The sequence below is a fragment of the Marmota marmota genome, unplaced genomic scaffold, assembly GCF_001458135.2.
Source record: "Marmota marmota marmota unplaced genomic scaffold, marMar, whole genome shotgun sequence".
In the NCBI taxonomy this organism is placed as follows: Eukaryota; Metazoa; Chordata; class Mammalia; order Rodentia; family Sciuridae; genus Marmota; species Marmota marmota.
In genome coordinates this window covers 1313484-1335033 of record NW_025999927.1, presented here as the reverse complement: position 1 = coordinate 1335033, position 21550 = coordinate 1313484, and the positions used below count along the sequence as shown (strand labels likewise).

At 46.4% G+C, this 21550-nt stretch overlaps 1 protein-coding gene across 4 annotated transcripts in view; it reads right to left on the bottom strand.

Moving 5' to 3' along the window:
* Gnpat (glyceronephosphate O-acyltransferase) overlaps window positions 1-21550 on the bottom strand; it is a 31713-nt gene that overhangs the window by 492 nt on the left and 9671 nt on the right. For 3 of the 4 annotated variants that reach the window (XM_015504324.2, XM_048800364.1, XM_048800365.1), the window contains exons 2-15: window positions 20148-20330; window positions 15719-15895; window positions 13168-13297; window positions 10278-10405; window positions 9819-9894; window positions 9413-9564; window positions 9164-9294; window positions 7468-7691; window positions 4751-4993; window positions 3473-3552; window positions 2601-2741; window positions 1315-1414; window positions 1145-1238; window positions 625-686 (exon numbers count right to left, since the gene is read on the bottom strand). In XM_015504324.2, coding sequence (XP_015359810.1) covers window positions 625-686; window positions 1145-1238; window positions 1315-1414; window positions 2601-2741; window positions 3473-3552; window positions 4751-4993; window positions 7468-7691; window positions 9164-9294; window positions 9413-9564; window positions 9819-9894; window positions 10278-10405; window positions 13168-13297; window positions 15719-15895; window positions 20148-20255 — 1846 coding nt within the window. In that variant the 5' untranslated portion in view covers window positions 20256-20330. Of the gene's footprint in view, window positions 1-624; window positions 687-1144; window positions 1239-1314; window positions 1415-2600; window positions 2742-3472; window positions 3553-4750; window positions 4994-7467; window positions 7692-9163; window positions 9295-9412; window positions 9565-9818; window positions 9895-10277; window positions 10406-13167; window positions 13298-15718; window positions 15896-20147; window positions 20331-21106; window positions 21112-21550 lie in introns of all 4 variants that reach the window. The other variant, XM_048800366.1, reaches the window with a different exon arrangement.

Sequence of the window (21550 nt, the reverse complement as noted above, 5' to 3'; positions counted from 1 at the left end):
GAGGTGCGTGTGAGTGCTTTAGCTCTACACCCTCCTTACCACATTTGAAACTGAGTTCCAAGGCTACCTGTTCTGTGAACAGAAGAGGGGTGGTGCTCACCACACTCCTACAAGAGGTCTCACAGCCCCTCCACCCCTCCTTCCTCCATACGCCCAATCCTGGTTTTCCTGGCTTAGGCAAATGCCACCGAGGGACCCTCCATGCAGCCCTGACCAATGCCCTGAGCTGGGCTTAGGTACAAAAACGCCCCTTGTAAGAGTATCAATGACATAGTGCTCATTCAACACAACTAACAGATCGTCATTTCCTTAAATGTCGATACCCCCCTTCTAATATCATCCCAACATCCCTGCAGGAAGTTTCTCGACTCTTCTGGCCATTTCTCTGTTCACGCTTGACTCTCCTGACTCTTACAAGAACAAATGGCCTGCATTTCCTGGGCTGCGCTGTGTCTTTTCCTCTCTCTGTCTCTGGTGGTAGAGGGAATGGCCAGGCCAGTGCTCCACCACTGATCTTTACTCCCACCTGCGTAGCATGTGTGAGGTCCAGCTCCAGCTCCAGCATGGGAAAAAACACTGATAAAACAATGCGGAAGTTCTTCATGTTTATTAAACTGTACTTACTGAGCATTCCTTCTAATTTGGTTGTGGCAGGTTCATTCACACTAAATATGTTTTCATTGTTTCTAAAGAAAGGAATAAGCTTTGTCACTGCACACATCAAGGTGACGGCCTCCCAACAGTGCTGCTTTGGGCCAGTGTACAGTGGCTGGAAGGCCTTTGGCCCGCCCTCCCTCCTGGCTTCACCCTTCCTTCTTTGGACCACACCAGACACGTGACCATGAGTTTAAGCTTTCACAAATGTCTGTCTCTCCACCCATCCATCCATGTACCACCCACACTACATTCTCCAAAAATCTTCCACAGACTGGCCTACCCTACCTCCTTCCTTTGCTCCAGTGGCATTTTTATTCATAACCACAGATTTCCTGGGGATGCATACTGACTTCACTCGGGAGGGGCTGGGTAAGTGAAGAACATTCTAACACTTACCAGACGGCACACTCCCATGCCTGGGCTTTTGCTCAGTGTCATTTGTGGCCCTTGCCACTTTAGCACCCATGGAACTGTGCGTAGTACTTACATCTTCTTTTTCTCTACCACGCCAAGTCTCACAAAGGCTGCTAAGGCATTTTTCTGCACGTCGGAAGATAGCACATCATAACACTGAGAGGCACCTAGGCGAAGGAGGAAGAGCTGGTAGACCCCTTACTCTCCAGTAATAAAAGCCCCCTCCCCACCAGAGTGACTGACCTTGATCAAGAAGCTGACATGTGAACTTCCTCACTGCAGCCAAGTACTGCTTCTCAGTAAAGCGCTCTTCTTCTTCATGTAAGAGGTACTTGCAAATGATCTGATTTTAAGAGGACAATGAGGAACAGAGAGAAAGGGTGGCCAAGCACAGGAGAACCCTCAATGACTTTCACCACCTTCTTAAAGAGTGGCACCTCCCAGTGGAGCAGAATGCAGACCCATTAAGGTGGAGCCCGAGAAACATGGGAGAACTTTTAGGACATCTCTTCTAAGCTTCAGTTCATTTTTTTTTTTCCTAAGTTGTCAGAGGACATTTATTTTATTCATTTACGTGCAGTACTGAGAATTGAACCCAGTGCCTTGCACATGCTAGGCAGGTGCTCTGCACTGACCACAGCCCCAGCCCAGCTTCAGTTCATGTTTACAATTAGAATACAATGGTTTGTAATAATATCAATATTTATTAAACATTACTTTGGCATTTTAGTCGGTTTGCAAGTTAACTACTACCAGCTTTGTATTTCATGCTACTTGAGAAAACAGGAGCCAGATGTTTATAACTTTGTCTTTTTCATTAAATAAACCCAACAATGTGCTAGGTCCTAAAACATTGGATGACTTCTACTATAGAAAGGGTAGAAGGGACACTGATCAAGCACCAAGTGTGAAGCTTTGTGCAAGGAGGCTGGTGGTGTCACCTCACGTGCCACAAGCATCCCTGTGCCAGGAAGCAGGTCTGGTGCCTCTGGGCAGGGCACACACTGAGCCCAGCCTGAGGCTTCTTCTCTCCAATACGCAGGGCTCCTGGGTTTGCATTTCCAACTCCCTCTCTCCTGAGCCCTGACCGTTCCTACTGGGTGTCCACTGAGAGCTCTGACAAGCTCTTTAGATACCTGCACTTGAACTTTTTCTTTCCCTTCCAACTTTGAGTAACATAAATGATTGACTCTATGCATCATTCTGATCTTGGGTCTTGCATTCACTAAGTGCTTATTATGTGTAAAACATTTTGCTACACACTAAGACCAAAAGACACAAGACACAGCATGACAACAGTGTTTGGGTAAAACTATGGTTACACGAAGACTGTGCTCTAGGTCTCACTAAGCTGTCATTCTTTTGGTTCTGTGATGGACCAGGCCTTCTCCTCCTCCTCTAGACACCTGGGAGGTAACTTCATTCACTGGGAAAAATCCTGGACCACCAGAGCAATAATACGTGTGGAGTGGAAAAATCTTTTAATTTGATATCAGGGTCATAAAGAAGAACTTGCCAAATTTACATACCTGATAACATTCCACAAAAGGTTTAAAGAGTCCTACTAGAAATTCTAACACAGTCTTTCCTTTCTCTGTGACAAGGATGTCCCTTAAAGTCAACTGAATGGTCTCACTTTTACAAAGCAGGTAACAACCTTCTTCGAAGTCCTGGAAGGGAAAAGGGGAAGCCAGAATGTATCCGGGAATTCAGGTTCATGGGAATAGGCATCTCAACACACATGAGCCCTCAGCCATGACACCAGCTAGTCACAGCCTCCCAGGACCACCTGGAAGCTCCACAGCAGCACAAGAAAACCACTGGGCGGACAGACTTTCTTTCACTGTGCGCAGCCACACTCCTTAATCTAACTAGCAAGTGTGTGCGAAGAGTCCCAAAGACACTTAAGAGTTGTGCTCACACTCAAAGCTTGCTGGCATGCTTGCTCTCAAGTCCCACAGAATAAAACGAAGCTTGCTCTCCTTAGCACAGCAACCAAAGCCTGCACCATCTGTGTGTGTTCTACCACTGCCTAAAACAGAGAACTAGCAGGCCCACTTGCTCAACTGCCCACACTGCCAGCAAGGCCACCTACTGCTCCTCTCCAGGCTGAGGCACCTTCCTGCCGGACTCATTCCAACATGTTGTGAGCAGAAAGGCGTGTGTAGACTTACAAACATCTACTGGAACAGCCATTTACAGAGCTGCACTAGTGGCTCCAGAAGGGACCCTCCTCACAAAGAATCCCTAGGTTATTCACTACTCATCACCATCTGCTGTGCAGCTCTGGGTCTGCTGGACCATGAGCGCCTGCGTTTCTCACCATGTTGCCTGAGAATGTGCCTGCCTGCTTGCAGAACTCATGCGTGCACGCCTGCTCTCCTGCTGTGTGCAGACTTACCCTCAGTGTGCTTCCCGGAAGGAAGATGAACTCATCTGAAAACATGTCACGGAGGAAGCGGAAGCAGCTGTAGACATCCTCTGTAAATAAATTTGTTACATAAGATCACCATGCTGCTTTTTAAACTTTCAGGGAGTATCAGGAAGTCCATGAAACCCCAAAATGCAGTCCTTCAAAGGCGCATTTTTAAAAATGTTTTCAGTTGTCAATGGATCTTTACTTTTATATGTGGTAATGAGAATCAAACTCAGTGCCTCACACATGCAAGGCAAGTGCTCTACCAATGAGCTATAGCCCCAGCCCCCAAAGGTGCATTTTTATGCATATAATAGGAAAGAATTAAGTCCCCTGTGGGAAGCCAGAATCAACCACAACTTCACCTGCAGAGTAAACTAGTCTAGCACAGTTTTAATGTGCTAAAATACAAACAAGCTTCTAATAAGTCAGTCAGGTAACAAGGAAGATACCACAGTCCTTAGAAGCCTGGGACATCACTTCCCCTATGCCAAAGTCCCCATGGGGGAGAGGAACTGATTTCCTAGCTTCCCTCGACACTCATAGTCCTGCATCTTTACTATACCTGTGGTCTCTTCCCTGTGAAGGGAAAAAAAGAAAAAAAGAAAAAAGAAAGAAAGAAATCACCAATGGAACCCCAACTCTAGGCCCACTGCAGGCGGCTCTGATGTGGGGCTCCCCCAGGGATGCTCATGCAGACCCAGGTAGAGACCATGGCCTGGACTATAAGCTCCTGCCAATATGAGCTGTGCCTGACTCACTTCCCTGCTCCTCAGTGCAATGTGCACGCTACTGCGCTGGTGTTCTGTTGGACAAGGGCCTGTCACAGCAGAACAGAACAGACCAGGACATGGGGCAAGTGTGCTCACATGCAGAGCCTTCTCTGAGCAATCATGCAACTCTGTAGGCCTAATTCTCGCTTATAGTAGAAGATGTTTAGGTTAGGCAATTTCTAGGTCCTTCCAATTCTAAGTTTTTCTTTCTTTCTTTCTTTTTTTTTTTTTGGAGGTGGGGTCTTGCTGTATTGCCCAGGTGGGTCTCAGTCTCCTGAGCAGCTGGGACTACAGATGGGTACATGCTACTGTGCCCTCCAATTCTAGGACTCTAAGATAGATGATAACGTGTTTCAGGAGCAAAGCTAACTTCTGAGGGTGAAGGCCCTGTGCCCTGCCAGTGGTGTCCTTGCTGTGCACTATTGCTCCCTCTATGGAACTGCAACGCTAGGCTTCTTCTGAAGTTCAAGGACACGTTCCTGAAAGTTACCTTTCCTGAACCCAGGTGTCATCTGCAAGGCTACAGCTACTAAGGAAGGACGGACAAAAATGTTGAGCAACTGGTTCCTATAAGCTGAGCACATAAGCAGAGTGATATGCTGGAAAATGAGTCCATCGACCACTTCCGAGTCTCCGGAGTCCACATTCAGAATCACCTGGTCTTTAACGAGGCTGGCAAGGTTGGAATGCAGAAGAATGCTGGACTGGACAACTTCCTCAGCAGGCTCATTATCTGCACACAAAGACAACATGTGTAAATGAGACAGGGTCTGCAGGGCAGGCCTGCCCTGAGAGCAGAGGCAGAGGCTGGGCTACTCTCTTACCAGCTGCGGTCAAGGTCAATGAAGGACAGTGGAAAGAAGACTTCATGTATGGAATCTTTCGGGACATGTACATAACACCGTCTACCCTAAGACTGTCAGCCATTCTGAAGTACACATCAGTTCCCAATCTGAAAATCAACACCTGCTGTCTACCTCAGGAACCAAGGGCACAAAACATTTGCAAGAGCAAGTTACATGACTGGAAAAATCACACGCACACGGATTTAACAATACTAAGACACAAAGGTCTGTGATTGGTGCATGAGTACATTAAACATACTTCTTACAACCCACCCAGCTCCTAGCACCACGTCTCAGAGCACAGAGAGACATGTGTCTCTTCCCCACATCTAGCATCATTAGAGAGACAGAGCAACCATGGTTCCTGTAGCTCATCACCCGACACTACCTTGGGCTTGAACATGGCCAACAGGTAGTCACAGAAGCAGAATGCAGAGATGGTGATGTTTAACAGCAAGGGCACTTGTTTTACTATGAACCTCAGCCAGAGAGCTGGGTGTTAGGTTCTGCTGACGCTGCAGGGGAGGGACAAATGAGGGGTGTGGCTTATAACCAGGGAATGAACACAAGGTCTCAGAGTAAAGGCCCATTCCTGGATGGTATGTGGACTGCATAGATATGGCTGCTCATTCCAAGACTCTGAACTCGGTTCCCTTCAGTGGCCTCAATCACACTCATTCTTGATCAGCTTGTCCTCTCAGCTTGCTTAAGTTAATGGTATGTAGGAAATGATATAAAAAGCTCCAGAGAACTGGAGATGCAGCTCAGTGGCCCAGTGCTTGATTGGCATGCAAAAGGCCCTGGGTTCAATCCCCAGCACTTGAAATAAATAAATAAGTAAGTAAGTAAGTAAATAAATGCAGGCTCTAGATACGAGAATGCTTAGGACTGTGTGATAATTTGAGTAAAAAAGAACAAAGGAACTGAACGTATGCTCTAAAATTAGGAAGCACAGTTGCTCTGGCCTCAGTCACTTGGATGTGACAGACTCTGTAATAACCAGGGTGGTGCAGTGTCAGCCAGCCACAGGTACTCTTATGCAGTCACATACTTATCCTGTCTTCAAAAAGCAAGACACCTTAGAGAGACCGGTGTCTATGTATTCACATGTCCCCAGGGCACATAGTTATAGGTCAACACTTTACCTGGCCCACTCACAACACCAAATACTTGCTACCTTGTGTCATAATTTACATGTCCCCCACCTCCTACCAGACCATCACAATGCTAAGACAGATGTCACCTCCCTCTTTCCTCACTGGTGACAAGCACTGGACTGCCTGGCTCTTGTTAGGAATTCCTCCTGGACTCCTCTTTGCTGTGCGCCAGCTCAGCCACCACTGGGACTGGGTGTCCTCACTTCTCAGCTGGGCACAGGAGCCTCCTAACCTGTCTCCAGTCTCTTCCATGGAGGTCCATCTTTAGAGCTGGTAGCCGGGTGTTTTCTAAAGGCCACTCTGTCTTACTGCTTACATCCATTATGGCTTTCTGTAGCTGAGAGGTTTCAGTCCAGATCTGAGGCCCACAGGCTGAGGCAATCTAGCTGCCACCTACAGCCTTTTCTTCTGTTCACCCCACCCAGCGGCAGCTTTCTAACATGCAGGTCACCAGATGCTGATGCAGGTCACCAGGTCACCGTTTTGCATTTGCTATTCCTGCATGGACCAGGCACCACTCTCTGAGGAGCTCCTCTCCTGTCGAGGGGCTGCAGAGTCACTCTGTGAAGTCTCCCTTCACCCATGGTATTCTCAGGCATTCTCAACAGTGCGTCCACAGCTCACTGACCCTACTGCTTGTTCACACATCTGACGTCGGCATGGTGAATGTACATAGGCAGTTAACTAGAAACAATTACCTGATTGAGAAAGGACTGCAATTCCATCTGCCATCTATATAATCTTAAATCAAACAGACTGAAACAACTTCCACTAATTCTTGTTACATACACCCCCGATTTCCAGCACAGCATTCAAAACATGGACAAGATTTTTGCCAAGCTGTTTTCATCTGAGAACTGCGTAAAGCTGGATGAGGCCAGCCCTTCAGAGTGTGCCACCCACAAGGCAAATGGGATGCTAACATGAGGTCATCTGAGAGAAGAAAGGACTCCTGTCCCTAGTCTCCACTCTGATGGGTACAAAGGGACAATGGTCCAGTCCTCAGGTATTTATAGTCTCAGGGGGACATGACATGAAAATGCTTATACTCGAGGGCCAACATGCTGGGTTCCAGTCCTTGAGGGGTAAAAACAGACAAGGGTCCTTTTCTCTGAAGGATGTTTAGCTCAGCTCTCACGCAGGTTTCTCACATCTAGAATTCATTCCCAAATTAAGAGTGAAAGGCGAGCCTCCAGACCACATACCAGGCCACAGGAGGAGCCCTCCGAACATCTGGGCCAAGCCCTTCAGCCACAGAGTCTTCTCCACCAGGGCATCGAAGTCCATACATGGCCGGTTCTGAAGCAGAACAGCAACTGCCAAGCTCCAAGGGCTCAGAACAAGGTTTTCAATTTGCAAAAGCTGCATTTTGAAGGCAACTTCAGTGACAAAAGCATGCATGTCCTCAGACTGTTTCTGCGGGATATATCTAGAAGGAAGGGACAGAACACATGGCAGATTTGCTACCCACACTCACAGAGTGGGAGAACCCCTCGGAAGGCTGCTCATGCTACTGCCAACCAAATTCCTCAGGCCACCAGCAAGAAGTGTTCCTTGCTTTACCACAATGTAATCTGCCCAGACATTTCCAGGACATGCTCTTGAAACAGAATACTTTTTTTTTTTTTTTGGTACTGGGAATTGAACTCAGGGGTGCTTAACCACTGAGCCACATTCTCCAGCTCTTTTTTATATTTCATTTTGAGACAGAGTCTCACTGAGTTGCTTAGCACCTTGCTTTTGCTGAGGCTGGCTTTGAACTCACGATACTCCTGTCTCAGCCTCCCAAGCTGCTGAGATTACAGGTACGCAACACTGTACCCAGCAGGAACTACTCTAAAATCCTAATTCCAGCGGGGAGACTTTTGCTGATTTTTAAATAGTTCATATCACTTCTGTGAAAACCAATATCTCCCTGTAAAATGAATGGCCATCTCTGCAGAATCCTAGCACCATGAACATCTCTACTGTACACCACCCCTGTCAGGCTAACATCTTCACCGGACAGGCTGCTCAGTCTAAGAGCTTGAGTGCCTGCGAGGACCCCATCCTCATCTGGGATCTCTGTCATGCTCGGATCACTGCAAGTGTACACGAGGCCTAAGAGGACAGGGTGGAGCCAAAAGAGATACGCAGGGCCTAACAGCAGCCACACAAGGGGCTTGATGAAAACTACGCCAGTAAGGGTCCTCTGTATAGGCCAGCTGGCCAACGTGAGGTCTAAAGAATGGGTGGCAGCAGGAAGCCCATAGACACTTGAGGTGACAATGCAGCTACTGGAGAGGCACAGCCCCACTGGGGAACTCTGCCTCTTCAAGGACCTAATATGCTTTCTTGGGAACAGGGGCTCAGTCCCATGCATGGCTACCACACACTCTTTTCTGGAATCAAACCAGTGCTCAGGACACATGCTGGCTGGACTCCAGCAGGCTCAATGGCTCCTACAGTGCACTTGTTAACAGCAGCACTCTTCTTCCTAATGTTGAGAGAGTTCCCCTAAGAAGGCGATTGTGTCTGATTGCATGTCTGACACATGTATCCTGCAGAGAATCAACTGTTAGCAAGCACAGATCATCTTCACTGAAGCCTTCCAATGACACAAACGAAATGACGGGAAGGAGATTGATTGAATTATAACCTATACCTGTATGAATGTAGCATAATGAATCCCGTCAATATGTAGAATTATAATGCACCGATAAAAATTATGATAAGTAAATAAATTAACAGTTTTAATAAAAAGGGAAGAAAGAAAACGAAGCAGCACAGCTTCCCTGATGATATGCTGTGTGCTCTCAGGTAAACCACAGTTTAGGCTTGGAGGCCATCAGCCCAGATCTCGATTCACACTGCTAGGTTTAACCCTCCTCTCTGCATCAGGTATCAAAACAGGCCTTGCACCTTGGAACCAAGTTATAAGGGCTCCGACTCATCCTCCCAGCTGCCAGAGATCGAAGCGACACAGGGTCTCCAAAGTACACGTGGATGCTTCCAAAATTTTCAGAGAGAATCTTTCTGGCTTTCAACAACCCCTAGTAGCATCATAATGGGGAAAGAAAAAAAAAGGAGTATACTTATAAAGTCAGAACACGTATAAATTGGGATATTCTCTCTATTTGATGAAAATCAAGTCGGGCCATCCTCACGTACAGTTGTAGATTCTTTTGGCTTTGGGACTCCTAGAAGTTCATATGCATAAAGAGTTTCTTCCAATATCTTATCGTAACTGATGCTAATTGGGACAAGGTAGGTGTCAAAAACTTCTCTTTTAAAAAATGGCTCCATCACAATGTTCAGGAGACCTGTAAACATAGAGGAAAATGTTTTCTCATTCACACTGGGGAGTAGAGCACACAGAGGCATAAATAAGAAGACAGCAAAAGTGTGCACATATCCTAAGCCCAGGAACCATTCCACTTATAGAAACAGTTACACTTACAAAGAAACAATTATCTTGTCTAAAAATTTTAAAAGTATCAAGTTCTATTTAGCAGTGATCAGAAAGTCACATCTAAATCCCTTGGGTCTGTACTTTTCTAATTTATAAGTGACCTACCAAATTTAGGAGTCAGTGTCTTGGCAGAGCGGCTCCTGGTCCCTTCGAGGAAAAATTCAACAGGAGCATAACCATTCTTTAAAGAGAAAACAAACAAACAAGACACAAAACCCATTGCCTACTCTCAAAATGACACCTTTTTTTTTTTCCTGGAACTGGGGACGGAACCCAGGGCCCTTGGCGCATGCTAGACACACGCTCTACCACTGAGCTCTATCCCCAGCCCCATAGGTCCTTCTTTTGATTCCTTTCCCCATGCCCTCCCAACCCTCTAAATAAATAAATGCTGCTCACAGCAACACGTAGGCAAGGGAGCCACAGACTGCTGAGGCTTGGAATGTTCCTCAAGGGGGAAAACAGCTAAATGGTCTATTTAGAAATTCACAATTTGTAAAAGCAAAACAAACATCAGTGGAATGAAAATGAGCTTGAAAAAACCTGGCCATCACATGCATTTACCCGTAACATGGTCTTTACATATTCAGAGAACACCGCCCAGTAGAGTTTGTTGCCACCAAAGGTACGCCGCATGAAAAAGGCACCTGACATCCTCAGCAGCTCCCCAACCACTCGCATTCCCAGGAAGTCTGAAAAACAAAGGAAACTTTCTCAAGCCCTGAGCTTAGAGGCCATCAGATTACACACGGGACATGGACAGTTACACTGAGACTGAGTTAATGAGAGGACAGCTCAGAACCACTGAAGAGAAGGGGCGCTGCAGCCAGAAGTCGCTGGGAGGCTCCATGCGCTGTGCCGACACCAACTGGCAAGAATAGGCCACAGCAGGGCGGCAGCAACATCCCAGGTCCAGGTCCTTGGCCAGGCTCTGAACCAGACGACAAGGCCACCTCTGTCCTCACACCTGAAGAGCCAGGCCAACCTGCTCTCACCCCCACCCCAGCAGGTAAAAACATCCAACTACGTCCAGCAGGACAGATTACACAGAGAGGCAGCTCTACTAGCAGTTTTAAGACAGGTTTTCTCTTCTTTTTCCTTAATTTCCAAGTATCTTCCTCATATCTTTATTCAGATAAAAATTCTCAGGAAGTGCTTGAGTCCCAGCAGTTTTCACCGTACAGTTTTCTACATTTATTACCAAAGGTGAACACTTAAATCCCAGCTTTCCTGGTGGCCTTAAAAGGAAGCTGATAAAAGTAGGACTGCTAAGGCAGATATGTCATTTAAGAATCAATTCTACAGAAATAAAACACTGATATAAAGTTATAATACAACAACTTTGTAATAATGATCCTGCTAAATTATACACCCATGATACTGAACATTATACAGTATCAAAAGTAGCGCAATACACAAGATGAAGTCTTACTTTAAGCCATATATAGAAATTAACTCAGTGCCTCAAAGACCTAAAGGTAAAGCTGAAGTGTAAGATTCCAAGGAAAACACAGGGGAAAGTCTTCACGGCACTAAATTTGGCAATGATGTCTTGCACGGGACAAAAGCAAAGGGAACAGAAGAAAAATAAATTGGACTGTACCAAAATGTAAATGTCTGTGTATCCAAGATGTAATCAAGAGCAATGCAGGTAATGGGAGGCACCATTTACAAATCATCTATCTGGTAAAGGATTTGCAGAAAATATAAAGAACCTCTACAACTCAACAACAACCTAAAACAACCCAATTAAAAAATGGATGATGAACTTGAACAGAAACTTTTCCAAAGAAGTTACATAAATGGCTAAAAAGCATGGGAAAGGATGCTCAGCCTCACTGCTCACCAGGGAAATGCAAGTCAGAACCACAGTGCTGTTCATTCCATGCCCACTGGAAGTGGCACTACTGAAAACAAAACCCCATAAAGCAACAAGGACAGGCCAGGACATGGAGAAACCTGAACTGCCCTGGTGGAGCCATGTGGAAGCTCCTCAAGTTCGAATAAAGTTACCAGATGATCCAGCAATTCCACTCCTTGGTATATGTCTAACACAAATTGAATACAAGGTCTTTTTTTTTTTTTGTATGTTTTGGTTCTGGGGATTGAACACTCTGTGCTTTGCCACTGAGCTACAGCCCCCGTTTGTTTGTTTGTTTTGGAGACAGGTCCTACTGAGTTGCTCAAGGCCTTCTTGAGGCTGGCCTCAAACTTGCAATCTTCCTGCCTCAGCCTCCCAAGTCATTGGGGTTACAGAGTGTGCCACCATGCCCGACCTGAAAGCAGGGCCTTTTAAATTTTCTTTTGTGGGGGAGTATTAGAGGTTGAACCCAGGGGAACATTACCACTGAACTACACCCCAGTCCTTTTATTTTGAGCCAAGGTCTCATCTGAGGCTCTGATGTGATCCTCCTGCCTCAGTCTCCTGAGTTACACGTGTGGCCACTGCACCTGGGAGCTGAAAGCAGGGTCTTGAACAGATAAGTGTCCTCCTATATCCACAGCAGTGTCATCTGCAATAGGCAGAAGGGAAAAGCAACCCAAGTATCCACTGGGGTGAAGGAATAAACTAACATGTCTATTCACACAAGGAATATTATTCAACCTTAGAAAGGAGGGACATTCTGACCAGACTATATGGGAGAAGCTTGAAAGGATGTGCACCACCACATCACTGCAGGGGAGACCCTGGCACTTCCACCTGTGGGAACCACCAGAGCTATCAAGTTCACAGAGGAGACAGCAGAACAGTAGGTACCTGGGCTGGGAAGGAAGGATGGAGAGGTCCTGTTCTGTGGGTATGGCTTCCATGCTGCAAGGATGGACAATGTGGTGGCTGCATGACACAGTGAGTACACTTGACACCTCTCAATGTAGGCAAGATGGCAAGTTCATGTTATATGTATTTATTCACAAAAAATACATTTTATTTATTTATTTTTTTAAAGAGAGAGAGAAGAGAGAGAGAGAGAGAGAGAGAATTTTTTAATATTTATTTCTTAGTTTTCGGTGGACACAACATCTTTGTTTGTATGTGGTGCTGAGGATCGAACCCGGGATGCACGCATGCCAGGTTGAGCACGCTACCGCTTGAGCCACATCCCCAGCCCCACAAAAAATACATTTTAAAAGTTAGACCTGTTTATTTACCTAGAGGGAGAGATATCAGTATATTATCAAATACAAAAGCCAGAAGGTAGTAACTACACATGGGTAGTACAATCACATTCTTCAAACTGAAACCAAAGAGCCCTGTGTGCCTGCACACCTGTCTCCATCTGCCCAGAACAAGGAGCCAAGAGAGAAGGACCCACATCAGGCTGTCACACTCTGGGTCCTGAGAGGAGGCTGGGTTAACGTTGCCTTCCATACTCCAGCAGGGCTAGAACCATTCCTGTGAATATTTTAATCTATAAGGTTAAAAAAAAAAAAAAAGGAGCAGATCAGTACATACCCATTCCTGCTGCTATGACTGGCACAGGCAAGTCGTAGTTGTACAAAAGAAAAGAGAGCATCAGAAAGTCAATGTAACTCCGGTGACTAGGCAGCAGGACAACGGGGTGCTCCTGGATAGCGCGTTGAAGCTTGAAAAAATATTACATTTGGAATAATTTCAGTTATCACATTCTCTATGATTTTAAATCATACCTCAAATCAAAAATCAGGAGGACAAGTCTATGCTTAAAGGTAATGCTAACCATGTTTTTGCCTTTGCTACATACATACAAACTTCACTTGCTCTGACCAGATTAAGTATTATTTTGGAGTTCTAGTTAAACAATTTCACCCAATACAAGAATATTAAATATATAAATTTTATGAATCAGAATAGTAACGATTATCACAAGCATGTATTATTTGGGCATTTTATACACCAGTCATCTGACATGGATTTTCTAACATGTACTTGTAAGTAAGGTCTAAATCTTTGCTTCCCTGTTGATCACATGGGCATGTACCTTATGAATGGTGGAGCTGAGGGTGAGACCCAGGTCAGCCTGCCTTACACAACCAACCCAAGTCAGCTGCAGTGGTGCATGCCTATGATTCCAGCAACACAGGAGGCTGAGGCAGGAGGACTGCAAGTTTGAGGCCAGCCTCAGCAACTTGGCAAGGCCCTGAACAACTTAGTGAGACCCTGTCTCAAAATAAAAAAATAGGACTGGAGATGTGGCTCAGTAGTTAAGTACCCCTGGGTTCAATCCCTAGGACTGAAAAGAGCCAACCTGAACTGTTGCCCTGGCCTGGGTGCTTACAGCAGCAGAGAGCAAGGCTTCTCTGGGAGAGATTTAACAGGGGCTTTCATAAGTGTTTTTGTTTTATTGCAGTACTGGGCATTTAACTCAGGGGTGCTCTGCCACTGAGCTTAATCTCCAGCCCTTTTTTATTTGAGACACAGTCTCACTTAGTTGCTAAAGGAACTTGCAATCCTCCTGTCTCAAGTCTCTCAGTTGCTGGGATTGCAGGTGTGCATCACCACAGTCAGCAGGATTTATAAATGAGTAGGACAAAATAAGAGGAATGTTTCTCTATGTATGGCTGCCTGGAGAATGGGCATCACATAGTTGGGAGAGACACTTGAGATTCCAGATATATTCAAGTCACAGACTCAAACATAGTCACTGGTATCAATTTGTTCCTGTTTTTCTGAAATCTAAACATAATGAATCAAGGCAGGTAATTTGTGATTGGTAAAACACAGCTTGCCAATATGCCCTGGGCCCAAACACTACACCAAACATTGTTTGACAGATCCAGAGACTAAGTCAGTGATATCAAAAAGAATCATGGGAAAAAAAAATGCTTGACAGGAAAGCAGACAATCAAATACAGGCACAACATTAAAAGGCAGGAGGAAGAGGCAAAGGAAGATTAAGAGCTTTCCTAGGAGAAAACAAGCATTAAAAAACAAGGGAGTTGGGGGGCTGGGGTTGTGGCTCAGTGGGCGAGTGCTCGCCTAGCATGCATGAGGCACTGGGTTCGATCCTCAGAACCATATAGAAATAATATAAATATTAACAAAAAAAAAAAAAGAGTGAGTGAGCAGAACATTCACAAGGAAAGCTCTTCCTTACAGGAAAAGGCAAGCTTCCCAATAGCACCAGCAAGGGAAGGACCACTAGGCAGTTTTCAGAGCAATGCAATCCAGGCAAAAACTAGCAGTGGATGCACACGTAGTGGGCAGTCGGACAGAAACAGGACAGTGACTGTTTCCAAAATCCCTCAAGATGCTTACTGCGGACAGAGGGAAAGTAGAAACTCTACAGTGGAGAAACTCGGGAGGCATGGCCTCAACCAAGTGATGAGGGACACCCCGTGAGGAACAGTACAGACGTGCTGAGGAGAACCCAGCATCGCCTCTAAGGTATTCCTGCCCAAAGTGCACCCCTGAGCCCACCATGGAGGGACACAGTTCATGTCTAGCCCAAGGGATACTGACATAACTGGCCTCTGCTGGGAACAGTATGACACCCAGAGACACAAGCAAAAACACGGAGAACTTGTTCTGGATCAATGAACTCGAAGGAGAGGGGAGGCTTGACATAGCCCACACCCTAAGGCTTCTCTGGCTCTGCAGGACATGAGTGTGAGGAGTGCCAACGGCAGCTGTGAGGTCCACTTCACAAGTGACACGTCCCGACTGATTCATGTTGGTAACTGTACCATAAGAGAATGACTTTATTTATACGAAAAACTTTGGCAAACAGGATAAAGGAAATGTTGGAGAGGAGTCCGGGTGAAATATAGACAAAATTCTTTGTATTACATGTCTAACTTCTGTGAACATGGGATGTTGACTGGTCTGAAAGTCGTACTTGACCAAGTACATTAGTTTGAAATCAGGAGTCTAGAGCTAAAAGGAAGAAGGCAAAACCAAGCCCAGAGAAGCACATCCTCTTCTGCCACGCTGATACCTGGTACCTGGACCCTCAGCACCTACCAGCTCAGGAGATGCCCGAGTTGTTGCCAGGGTACAGAAGGGCTGGGTCTAAGTCAGTACTTACTTTCTGAATGCCTTCTTCATTCACACACACCTTCGAGAAAATCTGTTTAAATATTTTACTCAAGGCGAAGGCAAAAAACCGAACGACTCCCAAACGCAGCTTATGGCTCATCTCATCCAGGATCTCACATGCTTCCTCGCGGAGGACATCGACAGACTGGAGAGACTCCGTGGAGAGCTGGAAGGAGAGGGACGCAGAGATAAGCCAGAACTCTATTCCAACCAGTATAGCTAGCTTCAAATGGACCAGGATTATACAACTCCAAGATGGTGTATTTTCTTCTTGTTTTAAATTGACATAGTGTTTTTTCCAACACAGTATAGTAGATAAATGGTCTTATTTTTTCCTCTTTTGGAAGAAAATCATTTTATTTTAATTAATTCACAAAGAATAACATTAAAACAGCCAGTTTAAGGAGGGCACACAAACATTTTCCCATCCCCCAATTCTGTGTCAACTCAGTGACCAGAGCACCCTTTTCCACTGCCATTCAGAAACAGTGACGTTATAAAGTGAAGTTTTACACTTCATACTTCCATCTCCCATGACACCTTCATGCTAAAGTAACTTGGTCATCGGAGCCAACTTTCCACTTCTTTGACTTGAACTTCTTGATGAGAAGAGTCCACCTGCAGTTCTGCAGTGTCTCAGCACCTCACTGAAACCCTCACAGGGCTTAACATCACCCTGATTCTGGACACATTCCAAAAATTGTTTTAATCTCATAAAAGCAAGAGCGCCCCGTGCTGCTGCTATGCTGGCTGGCTCCCTGAGGCTCCTGGTAAGTGATAGCCCAGTCCAGTGTGTGCTCCACAGCCACATTCACTGCAGCAGCAGGAGAACAACCTGCAGGTGGTGGGGCTGCTGCTGGAGCTGGCCTGGGCACAGCTCTTATCCAGCAGGCCAGGCTGGCTGGGGGGCCACAGGCCAGGTGTGGTCCCAGCTTTTACGCAGCATGTTAAGCATGCGGCAGCTGTGTCCAGAGTGCAAACCTGAATGAGCTCATGTAGGTAAGTTTAAAGGCTAGAAATGTGAAGAGAATCAGCATTCCAGAGAAAGGAACCAGGCAGGAGACCAGGCCCACATAATGGCTGTCGCTTACAGTTCTCTGACCCCAGACAGGAAGACAGAAGAGGAAGGGCTGATTCCACCACCATCCCTCCAGTGCGCAGTGCCTCCCTCTCCATTAGCAGGCTGACATTGGCTGTTTTACCATCATTTGGTGAAGATGAGAAATGAATTTTTGGAATACAGGGGCTTTGAAGTCTGATCCTGGCTTCAGTTCTCCTCACGAGTGCACATCAGACCCCACCCTTCCTTTTCCTTGTCATTGGTGGCTCCTTGAAACCAGTCCAGGTTCTTCTGAGGCCAGGGAAGTTGGAATTTTGCAAATCTGTGGTACCAACCAGCAAGGCAGGCATATTTGGTACAGAGAAATCTGGCTGGTTTGGGTGATCTGCTCTATGATTTGCCTAAGATTGCAAAGTGCTAATTCTATCTGAGGGCCTGCCCACCCCCCCCCAGAGGTTCTGGCTGACTTGAGCTATTTATAGCTATGAAGATTACTTGTGACTTGTTGTGATGTACTGTGGCCTATGCATCTGAAAGCATACCCTAATGGCTGCTCTAGGCATCCTGTTAGTCAGCTGTGTTATGGCCATTGACTTGATAAAGGCTAAATTAGTTTAATATAATTGTTTTACGAGTTCTTTTAGTTTGATTTTTTGTTTGATTGGCTTTAAAGAAACTGAAAAAAAAAATCTGATGGCTGTAGCAATAGTCTTATTCAAAATTTATAAATCTTCCTAGGTGTGGTGATGCATGTCAGTAATTCCAGCGCTTGGGAGGTTGAGGCAGCAGGGACAGAAGGAGCACAAGTTCAAGGCCAGCCTGGGCAACTTAGCAAGACACTAAGAAAAGGAAAGGAAAGGAAAGGAAAGGAAAGGATTGGGGATGAAACTCAGTGGTAGAGCACCTGAGTAAAATCCCCAGCAACCCCCACACTTAAAATAACTACAAAAGATGTAGCAATATGAGGTTCCCCATGTCTAGTAACAATAAGATCACGGCAGAGCCAAGAGGTGCCCATGCCTGGTGACACTGCAGCTGTCCAGAGGTCCTAGCACAATGCATGGCTCCCAGTCTGTGGTGATACTGGAGCAAGTAAACAGGAACCAGGAACCGAGAGCAGGCAGCTTCAGGGGCCCCTGAAGGATGTGAGGCCTAATGGTAGCTCCTATGTCCCTAGTTTATGTACTTACTATGCTCCACTTTTTACTGTTATTTTACAGTGTATTTCTCCTACTTGTTTAGAAAAAATAAAAAGATACTGTAAAATAGCACATGTGGGACTGGGGTGAGGATCATGGTGAACGCTTGCCCAGCATGTGCCAGGCCCAGGTTCCAGCTCAGCACCACATACACAAGAAGCAGCATGCTGCTTTGCTCCTGGTGCTCAGTCAGGTCTTCCATACATCACGCCCTCTGTGCTTGACTTAGCCTCATGCTATTTTGCTTCTTGTGGGGCTCAGAGCAACAGGCTCCACCATGGGCGTTCACCACGAGTCCAACTATGGAGGAGGTACACACTACAATGTTCCTTACAACAATGAAACTGCCTACCAACACACCTGTCCAAACCCAGCCTCTTTTTTTTTGGTACTAGGGACTGAACTCAGGGGCACTCAGCCATTAAGCCACATCCCCAGCTCTACTTTGTATTTTATTTAGAGACAGGGTCTCACTGAGTTGCTTAGCACCTCATTGTTGCTGAGGCTGGCTTTGAACTTGCAATCCTCCTGCCTCAGTCTCCCGAGCTGGGAGATTACAGGCGTGCACCACTGTGCCCAGCTCCATGAGGGGTTTTTATTCATGAGGAAATCTGACTTCACTTGTGAAATAGGCATATCCAGAGAAAACAGCTAGCTTCTTTGATACATAAGGCCAATCAAAACAAAGGGATTAGGAGCAAAGTCAACATCCAAATCAAAAGAGAAATCAGAGGGCGGAGAGAACATTCCCCAGGCCATGAACCAGATTAAACTGATGGCCAGCCCTGTGCATCTCCTAATCAGGCACTCAGGAGGCCCAAGTCCGCAGTGACAGACTGATGCCCTTGAGGCTGTTGCTGACCTGTGCTCTGTCCCGCCCGATCCTCAGGACCATAGCTATACAAATGGCACAGAAGGCCTGGCCATTAGTGGCGTGGGCCTTCTTTGCTCCGTGGCTCCATTTTCTTTTAAATGAGATCTGAAAGATGATTCAGGTTTTTCCAGTGAAGTGGGTGAAGAAAGTTCTAGTAGAGCAGATCATTATGGCTACAAACCTCCATGTTAGAATACCTGTGGAGCTCTGAGAAACGCCTGTGCCCGTGTCCATGCCAGCTCAGTTAACAATGTCAGTGAGAGGGAACATGCAGCAGGAGTGTTTCAAAGAGCCCAGATTCCAAAGAATAGCAAAGTTTGGAAGATGCCAGTGTGATTTAAGAGAGAACATGTACTAAAAGAACATGTATTAAGAGGATGTGTACTTTCACATACTAAAAATAGCTCAAAACAAAGAACAAAGAGAGGATGTCTATAAGCTTTTAGCCTGGAGAGGTGAGTGGGGGCGGTCGGGTAGGGCTTTGTTGGCCTGTGGTGAGAAGCCACAAAAGGCTCTTGAGGTAGAGTGAAAGTGCACTGGAGTGCCCTCAGAACACTGAAGACAGGAAGTGCTCATGGGGCTCTTGCAGCAGTCCCCAGGTGCCACTATCATTGCCTGCACTGGGGTACAGCTATTAGGACAGAAATGGACAGGCTTCAGAAATTGAGAGGTGAAGCTGATCTTTTTTGGTGATTGTATGGGTACAGGAAGGAAGGAAAGAATGAAGGAAGTGGAGCTGTTCAGTGGGAAAGGAACTTAGACCAGAGAACAGGACTGGGAAGGGAGCAAAGTTTGCTCTGGATGTGTGATTTGAAGACCTCAGAAGGAAGGTGTTCCATAGACAAGATGACATTGTTAACTGAGCTGGCATGGACACAGGCACAGGCGTTTCTCAGAGCTCCACAGGTATTCTAACATGGAGCCATAATGATCTTCTCTATTAGAACTTTCTTCACCCACTTCACTGGAAAAACCTGAATCATCTTTCAGATCTCATTTAAAAGTAAAATCACTTCCCTGACTCTCCACACCAAACTATTTAGTGTCCTTGGATCTTGGGCCACCGCTAGTGTGCCCTGAACTGAATTTCACTGTAACTGTGTGACCATCATTGTTCCCTGCCAGCCTAGACACTGCAACTGGTGGCGGCAGTTCTCAGTGTCTAGGAAGGAAGCAAACACACATTATAGGATGACAGGTATTTGGTGAATGTGCTGAATATAGCTAAACCTTAAAGAAGGAACTGGTTACGATGAACAAGTCTGGCTGTAACCAAAGGACTCACCTGCTTAATGACATAATGAATCTCTTCAGAACTGAGAACACTGTATTTAATATCGCTTGGCTTGCAAGGAGTAATTCCCTTATAGACAAGAGGCGTATAGCACTTCATCGCAAACTTCAAGTCACTGACATGTCTCCTCTCCTCTAAGATATCTTCAAAATCATCCCACTTTTTAAGCTCTTTCTGTGAATAAGGCAAATCAAAGAAAGTAATGAGCACATACTATAAAACAAATAGGACAAATTAGGGATGACATAGGAAAGGTTTCACTTTTACCAAATATTTATTCCATGGCCTCTGGACAAAAGAATTGACTGTTCTGACGTTAGGTTTTCATACAATAAGAAAAAGAAATGTGGGGCTGGGGTTGTGGCTCAGTGGTAGAGCACTTGCCTAGCATGCGCTAGGCCCTGGGTTCGATCCTCAGCGCCACATAAAAATAAATAGAATGAAGGTATTGTGTACAACTACAACTAAAAAATATTTTTTTAAAAAGAAATGTAACAGAGAAGATGGCGGCGAGGGGAGTGCATTGCCCCCGTGTGCTGCGTCACTGTGTGGGAGTATGACAAGTCAGGACGGCTAAAGGCTATCTTGTTAGGAATTTCCAGCAATAGTGGGGTGCTCCGGAACCTGGAGGAAGGATTTCCATCGCACGAGGATCGGCTACGGGGACTCAAACGCGAGAGATTTGTCGCACGGAGGGTAACACTGCTTATTCAGCAAATCGCCCTGCGGCTAGAGTCTGCAGCGCGCACTGGGAAACGAGGAGATAGCGACGCAGGGATACAGCGCTGCAGTTTCTGCCAGCCGTGCAAGCATCGTACTGAGCTGAATTCTGGGTTCGAGACGGGAGAAGGAAGCGGTCCATCTCGGTTCTCCACACCGGTCAGACCACAGAGGAGGCCAGCGGCCACCATGTTGGAGAGCTGACGTCACCATCCCTGTTTTCGACTGACCGCAGCTCATTCAGCCATAGAACAGGTAATTTCAGGCTGCCATTCGCCTGCGGCTTGTGGACAGATTGCTCGGGCTCAGTGCCTGGGTGCTTCTTAGAGCCTGCTCTTATCGGAGCGAGCACCGAGTGCAGGATGGCCGAGTTCCGGCTCCCGGAACTGCCCTAGCCCAGGGCTGGGGAGCCTGCGGACGCTGCTTCTTGGAGCCTGCTCTTATCAGAGCATACACCGAGCATGAGCACGGAGCGGCCGAGTTCCGGCCCTCGGAACTGCCCTGGCCCTGGGCTAAGGAGCCAGCGGAAACTGCTTCGTGGAGCCTGCTCTTATCAGAGCATACACCGAGCACGGAGCGGCCGAGTTCCGGCTCCCGGAACTGAGCCCGCGGGGGCTGCTTGTTGGAGCCTGCTCTTATCGGAGCGTACACCGAGCACGGAGCGGCCGAGTTCC